The 14,520-nt window shown below is 33.4% G+C and overlaps 1 protein-coding gene across 50 annotated transcripts in view; it reads left to right on the top strand.

Moving 5' to 3' along the window:
* ADGRL3 (adhesion G protein-coupled receptor L3) overlaps positions 1–14,520 on the top strand; it is an 845,015-nt gene that overhangs the window by 517,479 nt on the left and 313,016 nt on the right. For all 50 annotated transcript variants that reach the window (XM_058297941.1, XM_071216369.1, XM_058297901.1 and 47 more), the window contains one exon: positions 1,234–2,034. In XM_058297941.1, coding sequence (XP_058153924.1) covers positions 1,234–2,034 — 801 coding nt within the window. The remainder of the gene's footprint in view (positions 1–1,233; positions 2,035–14,520) is intronic.

The following is a 14,520-nucleotide window of genomic DNA, read 5'->3' as shown; positions in this document are numbered from 1 at the left end:
AAAAATATTACAGCAGTGTTTCCCATAGCACGTTTGGCAGAACATTACACCTCAAAGAGGCTCTGTATAAAGAAGCTTCCACAATCAAATTAGTTGATGGAATGTGCTCATCCTTCCCACTTTTGCCCTAAAAAAGTGTATGTAAGCTATTAGAATATCTGCCCTAATTCTGTTTGATGTTTCTCAAACACATGTTGTTAAGGATTCCCCCCTTTTTACTGTGTAACACCTAGCTATATCATTATAAACAGGTGCTTCAAGGACCATCTTTTGGGAATCATTGCTTAATACTTCCTTCATTACCAATGAATCAACCAAGTATGCTTTCTTACTACCACTCACATGATATGCTACTGAATCATACTAAAACTCAAGTGAATCAGATGATTCCTGCCCATTTTCATTCTGAAGTATGAGCAGCAAAATATTATAGAAAGTAATCCTGTTTTTTTTTTTTAATGCTCTTCTCATGTAACAGTAAAAGGTACATTTATTTTTAAGTTCCAATACTACTGTATTTAACAGGACACTTTTAACTGATTAAAATCTAGATCTTGGGTTCCTCTCTGTAACCTTTCACCTTTTCTTCTTTTCTTTTCCTCCTTTCCTTTCCTTTTCTTCCTTTCTCTTTTTCCTTCCAATGTCCATCCATCACTCATTTTTAATTGCGTGGGTTGCATGCTCTGTGTGCTGTAGCAGTTCTGAGATCTTTTTTGTTAGAAGATTCAGTGGCCTGTAATACAGGACTGTTGTTTTCCTGTATTTAAAAAAAAAATACTATAGGATTTCCATCTGTTTCTTAATGATAACAATTGAATAGCTTATTTTACCAGAGTGGAAACAATATTTTTAATAAGATATGTTTTCTCAGTGAATTAAAAAACAGTGTATAGCATTTTTATTTTTTATATGTCTATAGAATATGTAGACATATATCACATCTGAATACATATATCCAAAAATTATAGCAACACATGTTTAAAAAGGTAAAAACAACAGAAAAAGATAGTTGCTCATAAAAGGTCAAATTTCATCAGCCAATTAAATAAAATGATTTTGAATTAAAGACAAAATTAATGTGGAGGAATACTTTTTCTTCTCAGAAGATGCAGCAAAATACTAATGGTGGTGGCTATCTTGTTAGAGTTGCATTCCATTTGGTGAAAGATAAATATGTGTGACAAAATATTAAAATTAATGTATTTATTATCTTAACTCTTTCACTTCCAACAGTTTTTCTTTGTCCTGGACTACTGAAAGGAGTATACCAGAGTGAACATTTGTTTGAGTCGGACCACCAATCTGGGGCATGGTGCAAAGACCCTCTGCAGGCTTCTGACAAGATTTATTATATGCCCTGGACTCCCTACAGAACTGATACCCTGACTGAGTACTCATCCAAAGATGACTTCATTGCTGGAAGGCCAACTACAACCTATAAGCTCCCTCACAGGGTGGATGGTACAGGATTTGTAGTGTATGATGGAGCTTTGTTCTTCAACAAAGAACGCACCAGGAACATAGTAAAGTTTGATTTGCGGACTAGAATAAAGAGTGGGGAGGCTATCATAGCAAATGCCAATTATCATGATACCTCCCCTTACCGATGGGGAGGCAAATCTGACATAGACCTGGCAGTGGATGAGAATGGGCTATGGGTAATCTATGCAACAGAACAAAACAATGGTAAAATTGTCATTAGCCAATTGAACCCTTACACCCTGAGGATTGAAGGGACATGGGACACTGCGTATGATAAAAGGTCAGCTTCCAACGCATTTATGATTTGTGGGATTCTGTATGTGGTCAAATCTGTATATGAGGATGATGACAATGAGGCCACAGGGAATAAGATTGACTACATTTACAACACCGACCAAAGTAAGGATAGCATGGTGGATGTACCCTTCCCCAATTCATACCAGTACATAGCAGCTGTGGATTACAACCCCAGGGACAACCTACTTTACGTATGGAACAACTATCATGTCGTGAAATATTCTTTGGATTTTGGACCTCTGGATAGTAGAACAGGTAAGTTTGACTTTTGATGGAACTATAAAGGGAAATATTTATAGTTTGTTCTTTTAGTTTATTGTACATTTTGGTCAGATTTCTTTTGTTGTCTTCTTTTGGAAAATTGTTCATTGTCTTAACAACTAAAAAATGTTGCTGCTAATTACTCTCTGCTCTAAAAAAGTATAACTACAAGAAACTGACTCTTTCTCCTTAGTGCAGCTAATCTCTAGTTTTTAACCCTTTTTTGAAGGGTCTTTGTATAATCAGCTGGTTAGTTCTTTGTGTAGTGAAGCACATAAAACCTTTGCTCAAATGGAATCCCATTCTGTTTAATTAATTGTGAAATACCCTCAGAAGTGCTCTCCACTTCAAAGCTGCCAAATGGATAAGCTTGCCATAAGGCTTTAGAAACCCTGCACCAAATGCCTCTACCTTCCAGAGAGCACACTACTCCTATTGGGAACATTGCCAGTTTGAGCGTGCATATATACCTAATTGAAATATACAGAAAAGTATCTGTAACTGATAAATACAGAAAAAATCATTTCTCTATTTTTATGACAAATGACAGTGACAAGTGATCTTGAGATAATCTTTACATTCCAATTCTCTAGAAGAGTCCTTTCTCCAAGATGTATTGTTTCCTTTTAACATTACTTAAAGACAGTTTTTTTTTCATTTTTACTTATATTACATAACTGAGTAGACTAATCTTAATTAAAAAGTTAAGTTCTTCTAACCAGAATAATACTGTTCTGCAAGATAAAGTATAATGGAAAATTAAGTTATTAGTGTCTGAATTTTGCTAGTAATAAAGCTATTAAAAAATGAAATTGTTTATCATGCAGTGTTTATATGTTTACATTGCTTATTTTCTGCAGTGTTTTACTACCATGTCATTCTGTTTTCTATCTTAGTTCATTATATACCCATCGTCTCTTACCCAACTAAATTCTAAGTTCTTTATGGCCAAAGTTTTTGCCTTATCCATGCTTTTATTTATTATATTTTTATTTGACCATTATTTTTGTCTTCTTAGACATTAGTATAATATCTTGCATATTTATAATAAAGCTTCAATAACATTTGCTGAATAAATGTTTGAATGAATGAATGGCTTTCCAATTCTTATTCTGCTAGAATGATAAATTAGGTGACATTTTCTTTAATTGATGAGAGCCTTAGTCAGAGAGACAGCAATTCTTTCCATAGAAGCAATGCTGATAATATGTTGATTTGCCTGTTGTGGAGGGAAAGCCTAAACATGCAACAGCAACAAAAACAACTATCTTTACTAAATTCTCAAATGATCACCTAGACCACGTGCAATATCTGGCCCACCTCTTTACAGGTAAGGTTTTTCAATCCCATATACCCTTCAATTGAAAACTTGAGCAAGAAGTAGTCATTTGGAGAATTCTAGGAAGATCATTATTTTATAGCTCTGATATTCTTCAGCCAAAATTTATATTTTGGGAGTGAGAACTTTATGAATATTTCTTAGGCTTTTTTTGCCTCTTAGTTGGAATATGAGGTAATTTCTAATTGCCTCAAAAAAAAAAAAAAGAACTCACCATGTTTGGGGATTTAACAGTGAATAAGGGGAAGTAACATTTCAAATTTTATGAATGAAAAGATCATGCATTATTTTTATTTTGAGTAATTGACATGCTAAAATTAATTAACATTCCAGGATTTGATTTATTGGACTGAAACAAGTTCTTTGTTCCATGGCTCCCGAGTATTTAGAGAATTGCCAACAAATATTTCTAACATGCATCAATAAATACATATAAAATACAATGAATCATTGTAATTGAGTAATTGAAAGGCAAATTATACCACTCATCTATTTTTTAAATTTTAGGTATTCATTTGTTATAGAAGATAAAGTATGAGACCTCTTGCTCACATGTGCTAGTTTCCATATTTGTTAAAAGGATGGTTTTGAACTGACAAACATTGAAAAATGATAAAGTTGAGCTTTAGGCACAAATGCCAAAGGAGATTCTGTTTTCACTTTGTTTTTTGCTTGTTTGTTTTTAACATTGACAAAACCTTGCCTGTCTTGCAAATGGTGAGATTTTCACCTGTATTAAATTTGTGTATGTAATTGTAAAAAAGTATCAATTTTCATGTCTGAATGTTCAAATTAAAAAGCTGGTATTTTGGCATGGACTTGCAATTTAGAGGTAGGAAGAATAAGTGTAGAAGTAAATTTTATGCATCAGATGTGTGGCTATGAGAATTTCAATTAGCTTTAATAGTGGCTGTTCATCTTATTCTCCACAAACATTTTCATCTGGGTGTTTTTCCTTGGTAAATTACGCTGAAATATTTCAAAGAAATTGCCTTTTGTGAGTTCTTATTGCCATTTTATTATAGGTCCTTTTTTGTATCTATGTAAGGAAACCCTCACCTTATAAATATATTAGAGTTGAAAAGACTGATCCTAAATCTGTAGAACCAAAATGTATTTGCTGTTGCCATCTGTTGATAGCAGTCTTAGCATTTTTGCTTTGATTTTAACTGTGTTCTTATCAAATAAAATTCAAAATTTGTAAATTTTTAAGTAAAGGGCTATCTATATTTTACTTCTGCATATAACCATACATTAAAAGATCTGGTTGCTTCAAGATACAAGGCTAATATACTTCTCTTGAACACATAAAAATTCTCAGGTGAGATGGACACATAGGTAGCATACTGCATATGAACCTAAGCTCAGGAGTCGGAGGACCTAGATTTGAATTCTGCCTCTGTCTTTTGTTTGACTGTGGGCAAATTGCTCAGCCTCTGAGTGTCTTGCTTTCCTCAACTAGAAAATGGAAAGAATACCTACCTCAGAAAATTATTTTTAGAATTTATGAAATAATGTATGTAAAGTCCTTATCACAGTGACTGGCTTATTGTAATTGTTTAATAAATTATAGCTTTTATTAGCAATAGGAATGATACAGTAATACACTTAACTAAGAGCTATACACCAGCCCTACAAGCTTAGGGACCAGTTATTATCCCTGTTTTCTAAATAGGGACCTGAGACTGTATATCTTATAGTGTATTCAAAAATCACTCAGCTGTTAAGTGCAGAGGCAAAGTTCAAAATGGGCAGTCCAACTTCAAATTTGTGTTCTCATCTCCACTAGTAGTGGAAAGTATACTTTCTGAGGTTGTGTGACTAGATTCATTCATTTGCTAGAAATGTACTCAGTATCCCATGTGCTAGCCAATCTTTAGATGCTAATATAATTTGCATTTTTCACTACCAGGTAATTACGGTAGATTTGACCTCTAAAAAAAATGTATCTATTCTTCAACCACTACATCAAACTTTTATTTTTTATTTTACAGAGGTCAGTATTAAAATCTAAAATGATTCCTTAAAATTCTCAGTACCCATCCCCAAACTACTAATTAGGGATCACATAATATGATGTTTCTGTCTTTTCTTAGTTGTGTTACTAGCATTAACATTTGAGAACAAAGTAAATGTGAAAGTGCTTCTATGTTTCCTGGGCAGATCTAGAGCTATTAGATCTAAAACTATCTTCAAATTTCACTCTTACTGAGTCTATTTCCTATGTTCTAAAATAAGATATGAACTCAACTTGCATCATTGTCTTCGATTGGCTATCTTTTGTAAGATTAAAAAGCTCTGAGTGATTCTTAGCTATTTCATGGGTTGAGTGATTCTCAGGTTGCCATATAATTCTAAACTGTACATTGTGTTCTAATTTTTCCAGTGTGGTGGAATCAAATATTTCCATCACTTATTTTTAGCTATTATTAGTGACTGGTGTTGGCTGACTCTGTATTAACTCTTCTTTCACCCAGACCAAGTTGTGCCAAATTCATGATTCATTAATAAAAGAAGACAAGATTTTTCTTTAACTCTTACACTTGGTTTCTAAACTGTGCAGAGGAAAATCTAAATTTCCCTTGTCAGATATACAAATGTTCTTTGGTATAGCCTACTGAAGGAGGAGGAAATAGGTGCAGACAGTAAAAGGAAAGGCAGAGAACTCTAGCTCCAAAAATTTCCTAAAATTGGCATATATAACAGATCTAAGAATCCATTGACTGAGATTTAGTGAAACACATTAGTCAATCAATACTGACATTAGAATGATAGTCATTAAGCAACTCTACTGTCTTGTATCTGCTCTTCTGCTTCCCAAATACTATCCACACTGTCGTGAAAGCCATTGAGATTATGTAAATGTAACCATTCATATATATATATGCTGAACATAGTTGAATCTAAAACAACAAAAAGCCTACACATAACAGTTTAACAGTGTAGATACGGTGAACCTTCTGTCCTTATAATATGGTAATTAAGTGCATTCATGTCACCAATAAAATTTGTGACTATGTAGTGATGAATAAGAACTTTAAACACACATGACACCTCGTTAAAATGTAATTTTCACATCATATATCTGAGCCCTTTACTTTGACAGCTAGCAATTCAAGTGCTGGGCAGAGAATCTTGAACATTTTGAAACTGTCACGTGTTTAATAGCTACCCGAAACTGCTTCCTGAATGACTTAGTAAAATATGGTGCATCCTGTTCAGAAAGTAGACCCTGAAAGTAGAGGGATCTTAAATCAAACTTGCCCTCAGCCTATGGGTTATGACTGCGTCACAGGTCCACTTAGTCTCTAAAATTTGATTTTCATTGAGTTGAACTTCACAAAAAGAAAAACTGGTCAACTTGCTTTTTTCAGCCCTGCCTATTTCTGTATCACCTGTTTCTTTGTCTGTAGAGAAGCCCCCTCTCCAGTGCTTCCTCATTGCTGGGAGTGACAGCTGCAGCCTTGAAGGACATTGCTGCTGGTGATTTTTCAGAGAGCACAGCCAAAATTTGCAATAGCTATTCCATTGTCACTTAAAATCAGCTGACTTTCTCTTATGTTTCTTTTTCACATATATTAAAAAATTCAGACAGCTGAATTCTCTCATATGTTTTCTTCAACTGTCTTTATAAGTGCAGGTTAATACTTCCAGAGTGACACTTCCGGCTTTTTGGGCTGTGAATACCAAAATCACAGTCCTGTACAGAGTAAAGTATGACCTGGCTTTATGCAGCTGTGTCCAGTGTTTGCCATAAGTCTTGACATCTAGGTGACTCTCGTAAGAATAAGAGAGGATACAAGGGCTAAAAATGTTCCCAAAATGTTATTTACTTATTACTTTCTTCCTGCCTAATGATGAACTCAACAAAAGTTAACTCTTAAAAAAACTAATCAGGATCATTTCTACATGTTACTCACAGTCATAAATGGATAGCTTATTTGTGAATAAGCTTCCCACTCACAGCAGCTGTCCTTTTTGTAGCCATTTCACTGCTCATTAGCGCATCCACCAGAGGGCAGGCAGCTGGAACTGAAATAGTGTTGCTGCTTATTATTAGCACACTTTTGTAAGAGTTGATAACAGTGACTAAAATGAGATTTCTGATTACTTAGGTTTTCTACCCACGTTTGCGCAGATAGTGAGACTTGGATCTATTACATAATAACTGTTGGATAACAGTCTCTGTCGTTTGCTTTATTCCTCTGCTTTTGAATTTTATAAGTAGTGTTCAAGTACTACTTGGCAAGCAGTATTGTTTAAACACAAATGATATTTCCCTCATAACTATTCTTCAGCTAGAAAGTTTAATTCTCAGATAGTAATAATTAATGACCAAGTAGTTCAATATCCATAAAGGAAAGGTAAAATCTACCGTATCATATAATTTTACAGAATAAGTCATGTTTTCTTGGCAGATTTTTCTGCAACCAAATGAATAATACCTTTTTGTTTGTCGGCAAACAATTCTGTCAGTTTCTCTTCACGTCCTTCAAATGGTGCAGATTCATGGCCAAAGTCTTTGCTTCCCCTTATCCCAGTGAAGATGCAAATCAAAATTAGCCCATGCTTTCAATATAAAATATTTTGTGATTGAAATATGTTAGCCTGAGAATTTGGATTTTATTTCAATAATGTTAGAAAAACAATTCCATCAAAAATAGACAAGCGCAAGCAACATGCTAAGTATCTATTGTCTTAATGATGTTTCTTAGCATTATCTCTAATATAAATATAATATAAATGTTTTGCTCTTTTTTAAGAAAATGAAAAATGTCTTTGAAGAAGCATTTATCTTTGGAAGCAAGAAAATGACACTTTATTTAGAAACACACCACCAACAAAAATATAAAATAGACTGGGATTTTTTAAAACATAGTAAACTTTTCAAAACCTATGGTAATTTTTCTCCACAGAATACATATTAATATACTAAACAGTAAATTTAGACTGTTGTATTTTATAGTGAAGTTCCCTGAGCATCATAAGTGGTAATGAATTGTGGAGAGGAAACTTGAAAGTAGAAGTAGACGAATTAAGAAAAAGCCAAAGATGAAAATTGGAATTCAGGCACAAAATCAGACCTGCTATAGAAAGTAGAAGCAGGAAGCCAAGACTGGGCTTAAGTCAGAATCCAGATGATTAATTAATTGATTGATTCTTTCTTCCTCTCCTTTACTCAGGTAATATGTCTTTTATCTAGCTGAGGCTAAGCACTGTGCTAAAGTCTGTGTTTTCAACATTAAACAAGACAGAAGGTATTAACCTTGCTTTCATGGAGTTCAGAGTCTAGTGAAAACAAATAAGGAGAAATATTGCCTGTTGTATATTAGGTGTTTTCTTTTCTATCCCTTTACATGGATTATTAAAGTTAATCCTAACAGTAATCATGCAGAGAAAGCATCACCTTCATTTCTGATGAAGAAATTGATGATCGGATTGGTTAAATAATTCATATTATATACATAGCCTAGAGTGGTTGTAGAACACCCACATTCCCCAAGATTGTGCTAGTTCCTTTACATAAATAATTTAACCATTAAAATCAAACACTATAATGTACAGATTATTATATCAGGTTATAGATGAAGAAAACAAGGCTCAGAGATGTAAGCTCACCTGCCCAAAGACACCCAGTTTGTTAGATGATGATTTGGGCTCCACAGAAACCTAGATTTGACTCTGTATCATGTAGCTGAAATACTTTATATTTTCAACGGAAAAAAATTATAGCGCATGCAAATATACAATAAAATGTTATATAATGATGAATAGTTTGTCGTGTATATGTTTAACTTCTTGGTAACGTTTGAAGAAGCACAGATTTAATTATTGGAGGATTAGGAGGATTAGTTAGAAACTTTTGTAGAGATTCAGGGGAATTTGAAGGACTTTAGAGATTTTGGAAACTGTTTATTAGATTTAATTCTCCCTAACATATATTATTTTCTTAGTTCACTTGTATTGCTATTACTAGCAATACATACTTACTGTCTTTGAGGAAAAATGACAAAATGGTGAGAAAATAGAATGAAGAAAGAACACTTCTATATATTCTCCCTAGAGAAACTGTCATATTTGTGTGCAAGGAGACTTGTGCAGGGGTATCCATTATGTTTAAAATCGCATAAAACTGGAGTATAAAAAACTGTCCCACAGTAAGTAAAAAGATACAGATCACAGTTTGTGTGAAGCAGATCACAGTTTGTGTGAAGTTTCTCAGGTATATACTAAGGCGCTGAAAGAGAAGATTTGGTTACAACAATTATCTGTATTGGCATCAGAGATTTAAAAATTAAACCCTTGTCAGCATGGCAGTTAGAGGGAACCATTATGTGATCAATTATCCCTTAGGGAAAAATACATTAAATTAGGTGTTGGTACCCATGAAATCATGAATAAGAGATCTTATGTTTCAATTTTCCCTTTCCTTGTAATATCTCCCATTTGGCCTCAAATATGTTCCTGTATTATATCACTTAACTAGCAAGCCATCTTAGTTGGCTTTAATAACTCAAAGATTAACCAGGATTACAACCTCTCAATGCTCCACCATCTTTTACTATTATAACTCTTTCTACTAAATCATCAAAGTCTTAGTAACAGAAACCTTCTCATCAGAAAAGGAAAATTTTATTTTGAAATTTTAACTGAGTATGGCCCATAAAAGTAACTACCATTTATTACATAGTTCAAGGACTGTCTATTAAACAATTTTGATTATTTCATTGCCTGAAAATTATTTTAATTTTTTATCACCTCCACTGAATTTTCCAGAGTATGAATATATTGACTTCACAGCTTTTCTGGACTCCTATGATAAATTTTAATATGAATATAATTTTTTAAGTTTTCTACAACATGTCAAAGTACTTTAGTAGATGAACAGGGCAACTTGGCTGATCATGTTCCAGAATTAAGAATTTGAAATACCATGAGGTAGGTTCAAGTGTCCAGTTTTGCAGGTATTGAAAAGTTACAATTTTTTAATCCTAACAGTGAACAAGAAGGCTGGTATAAGTTAATGAGGGTGGTGAATGAAGGTTGCTTTAGGTCTCCAATTTAATCTTCAAAGGCTAAACCAGGGAGCGGCTGTGGTTCAAACAGCTGAGCTCTTGCCTCCCCCATGGTAGGTCCCAGGTTCCGTTGGGTCCCAGTGCCTCCTGAATAAAGCAAAAACAAACAACAAGCAAAACAAGCTAGAAGGCCAACTCAGAGAAGCCGATGTGGCACAGTGGTTAAGTTCCAGCTTCCTACATACCAGTTCCGGGTTCAACCTCAAGCCCCCAGTATTTCAAAAAAAGAAAAAAAAAAGCTAAGCCAGCCAGCCAATCAACCAACCGATCAACCAACCATCGAATAAATAAATGAAAACTGATCAAAAGAGATCTATGCCGTAAAAGTATTAGACTTCAAGACAGAATTCACATAAGGATTTGAATATAAAAATAATCATCTGGTAGAATAAAATTGTAACTGGGTTTAGGGTCTAAAATCAGCTATTGAAGTAAAAAATGAAATATGAACAAATTTATTTTGGTAACTCCTTTAATAGTCCATGAAATCTAGTATTAGTGTTTTTCTTAATATATCCCTATACAGTAAAGAGATAATACTATGTATCATTGTACAATGTATAAAGAAACGTAGGGTACAAAATAAAAAATGCCTTTACAAAGTATGATTTTATAGTATTTTAATTATATAGCAGAACTATTTGGATTGATATAAATTAAATGTGTCTATGACACTATTCCTCTGTACTAACAGAGAGAGCTCAGTAGTTATTTCTATGTAGATAAATCTTTTCTGTGAGAACTTTTTTCTCAAAACCACAACAAAAACAAAGTCTTCTTGAAGATTTTGATTTATACTTTCTTAATTAAATTGTACACAATTATTGAATGTCTGAACAGTGTACCTGCTAAAGTTAGGTGGCAGAAAAATTATATAACAAATGTTAATTAGGCATTACAAATTTATTTAAGTTGGTTAACATAATTTGGAATTTAGCTCATTATGTATTTCCTCTCCTTTTGTTTAGGTTTGAAAATTTCCATAAAAATTTTATAATTTGTGTGGTTAACCCTATTTTTATTAAATATATTATTTATCATATTTTGACAAACGTAAACTTCCAAGATTTAATAGGTTAATTTCAGAATTGTTCAAATTTGAGCTCTTCTGGGCTTTACAAAATTTCTTTAGTTAATATGCTTTGCCTTTGAAATTTTGAAATAAATTTCGGAAAATTAAGCCAGAAATCCAAATGAATAGAGAATGGTCAATCTGTTTAAAATTCTATAGAGAAATATAAAAAGGCCTTCTAACTGAGTTCAGGACAGTTTTCCAGCTAACTAATTAGCTCCCCCTTGTGACTTGGGCACACAAATGGGAAAGTGCCAAAGTCGTTTTGAGAGAATGAAATTATAAGAAATGAGCATTACTCTATTTCTAGTTCCTTTTCTTTGCCAAGGAAGAAGAACTTATAGCTCTAAAAATATTTTGGGAATTGCTAGAAACCTTGCTTCTACCTCCTAATTATAAAGCCATGCACAACAAATGTGTAACACATGATTGAATCTACCATCATGGAAACAGAATAAGGAAGTGGGTTGGTCTCTGAAGAGACTTAGGGAATAGTTTTAATATCCCATGTTGATTTTGACTTTTAAACAGTTCAGACCATTAGTTTTTGCCAGATATTTCTGAGGATCAAAATTGAAAATGAAAAAAAAAACAAAAAGGAATTTGAATGAAAGTAGTCAATCACTGTAATCATAGATGGAACTTACATGTAGAATTTTTCATTTTGTGCTTTGAAAATAAAACTTCTCTATCAACCTAAATACGATAAAATGTAGAATTGCCCATTTTAAATATTTAATAATATATATATTTTAATTATATACCTATAACCTTTTTAGGTTTATGCTTATGTTTCCTAGAAAGGGGTAGGTAAGTAATGCTCATTGAACATTGACTATTAACCATTAAAGTAAGACATTCAATGAATGCTTCTGATGAAAAGGAGAAAGCACTGATAGCATAATTATATTTAAAAATCATTTGTAGAGGAAGTATTAGAATGTTTTACTGCAATTTTATGTAATTATTTGGAAAGGCAAATAATTTTCTCTTTGTTGTCAGTGAGTTTAAATGCTTTGGTAAATCAGAAACCTTTTATCATAATCCATTGCATAGTAAAGTACACATGAATCTATAGTTTATATAATAGATAGTGGATCCTGTAATTATATAGGCTAATGATGTACAAAAGGTCATCTATAGGAACTTATTACAAATACTAATTTTTGGGTCCTACCTCAAACTGAATCAGAAACTCTGGGGATGGAACCCAGTAATCAGGTGATGTTTTTGTTTGTTTTTTTAACAAATTGCTTTTAGAGAATTACTGTGTAAATTGGTATAAATTATAGGGTATAATAAAAAGAGTAAACCAGTTTTTGTTTTTTGAATTTCTGAGACTATTTTCTAACCTACCTTAAATTTGGTGTTTACCAAACCCCTAACAAAAAACTAGTGCAAAGAGACTACATAAATCACCCAAGAAGCATGTTAAATTGCACATTTCCTGCCTCTTTCCCACTCTGTTAAGTCATGGTTCAAGATGTTGATTCAGTTTGTGGAGTGAGGCCCTGGGATAATATTTTTTAAAGGTAAGTCATAAGTTTGGAAAAGAATTACTGCTCTGCATTTCCAAGCATTTAAATAGAATCCACATCTTGACGTGAACATCTTCGTAATGTATTAAGAATCTATGGAGGGATGTGTATCACCCCTCTCTTTGGACTTAGGCTGCTCTGGCAGTGAAATGCATCATTTGTTTGATTAAATGGCCCTGTTTTGTGTGCACACAGAATGACTGCCTGTAAGTTAGACAGAGAAGAACAGCAGCCTGATATAAGATGGACACGTTCGCTCCCAGGCTTGTCCTGGCAAAGCAGGGTGCCATTCATCCTCACCTTGAATAGCTGGAATAAATGAACTCTGTGAGAAGAGCAGTGAGACTCTGGAAAGCCACGCAGTGCTTTGCGGTTGCTTGTGGTTTGTTGATGTTTTGGGGAGAAAAGTGAAAAGTGTAAATTAAGACCTGTTATTGTAGTTGAAAGAATGTAGTAACCAATAGAATCCCATTCTCATCAAGGCAAGACCTCAGAATTCCATGTTTTAACATAAGGCAAAGGAATGTCCCTACTCAAAATTGAAAGTAGGTAAAATTCTGAATATTTTGCTTAAGTTCATAAGTTTTCCAAGTGTAGTTACACAAGGCTGTAACATGTGATGGATTTCTTCTTCCATCCATTCCCACTGACTTTCCTAAACATGGGCAGATGAAGAGCAGTTTTGAAATGCTGTGTTGCTGCAAAGAGTCCAATCACTCTTTCTAACTGTGTTAATTGATTCTGGCTATTCAAGGCGAGCATGAATGACACTCAATTTTGCCAGCGAGATCCCAGGGACTGCAGAGAATGTGCTCTTGCTGAATCAGTCCAATGTGCAACCTTTATTCTTCCAGCCCCCTGCTGATCTTACTTTTCTCTTTTAAGGCAGAAACATCTGGTAGCTGTGACCCAAATAAGATCATAAAATTTAAAAGCACTCTATCAAATGTGAATCTGTTGAATTAAATACTCTGTTATTGTAAAAAAAAAAAAAAGGGGGGGGGGCGCAGGTCTCTAATAACACATCTTTTTAATTTTTAAACGAAGATTGTGTGTGGAAGTTCTGTCTCATTTATTGAACTTTTTTTCCTGGAGATTTTTATTTAATTTTTTAAATTAAAGAAGCTTTAGGTTTGCAGAAAAAAACATGTAAATATTCAGCATTCCCTACTATCCACCCTCCCCCATTAATACTCTTCATTAGTGTGGTAATTTTGTTAAAACTGATGAAAGAATATTATAATTTTTCTATAACCTATAATCCATAGTTTACGTTAGGGTGTAATTTTTCCCATATACCACCCTATTCTTAACACCTTGCTTTAGCATGGTACATTTGTTTTAATTCTTGAAGGAACATTTTTATAATTGTACTATTAACTACAGTCCAAATTTTACAATAGTGTTAACTGTGTTGTACACTCCTGTTTTATCTTTTAATTTTTATATAGTAAT

This window comes from Dasypus novemcinctus, chromosome 1 (genome assembly GCF_030445035.2).
Source record: "Dasypus novemcinctus isolate mDasNov1 chromosome 1, mDasNov1.1.hap2, whole genome shotgun sequence".
NCBI lineage: Eukaryota > Metazoa > Chordata > Mammalia > Cingulata > Dasypodidae > Dasypus > Dasypus novemcinctus.
The sequence above is the reverse complement of the archived record's forward strand: the minus strand, read 5'-3'. Positions and strand labels throughout refer to the sequence as shown.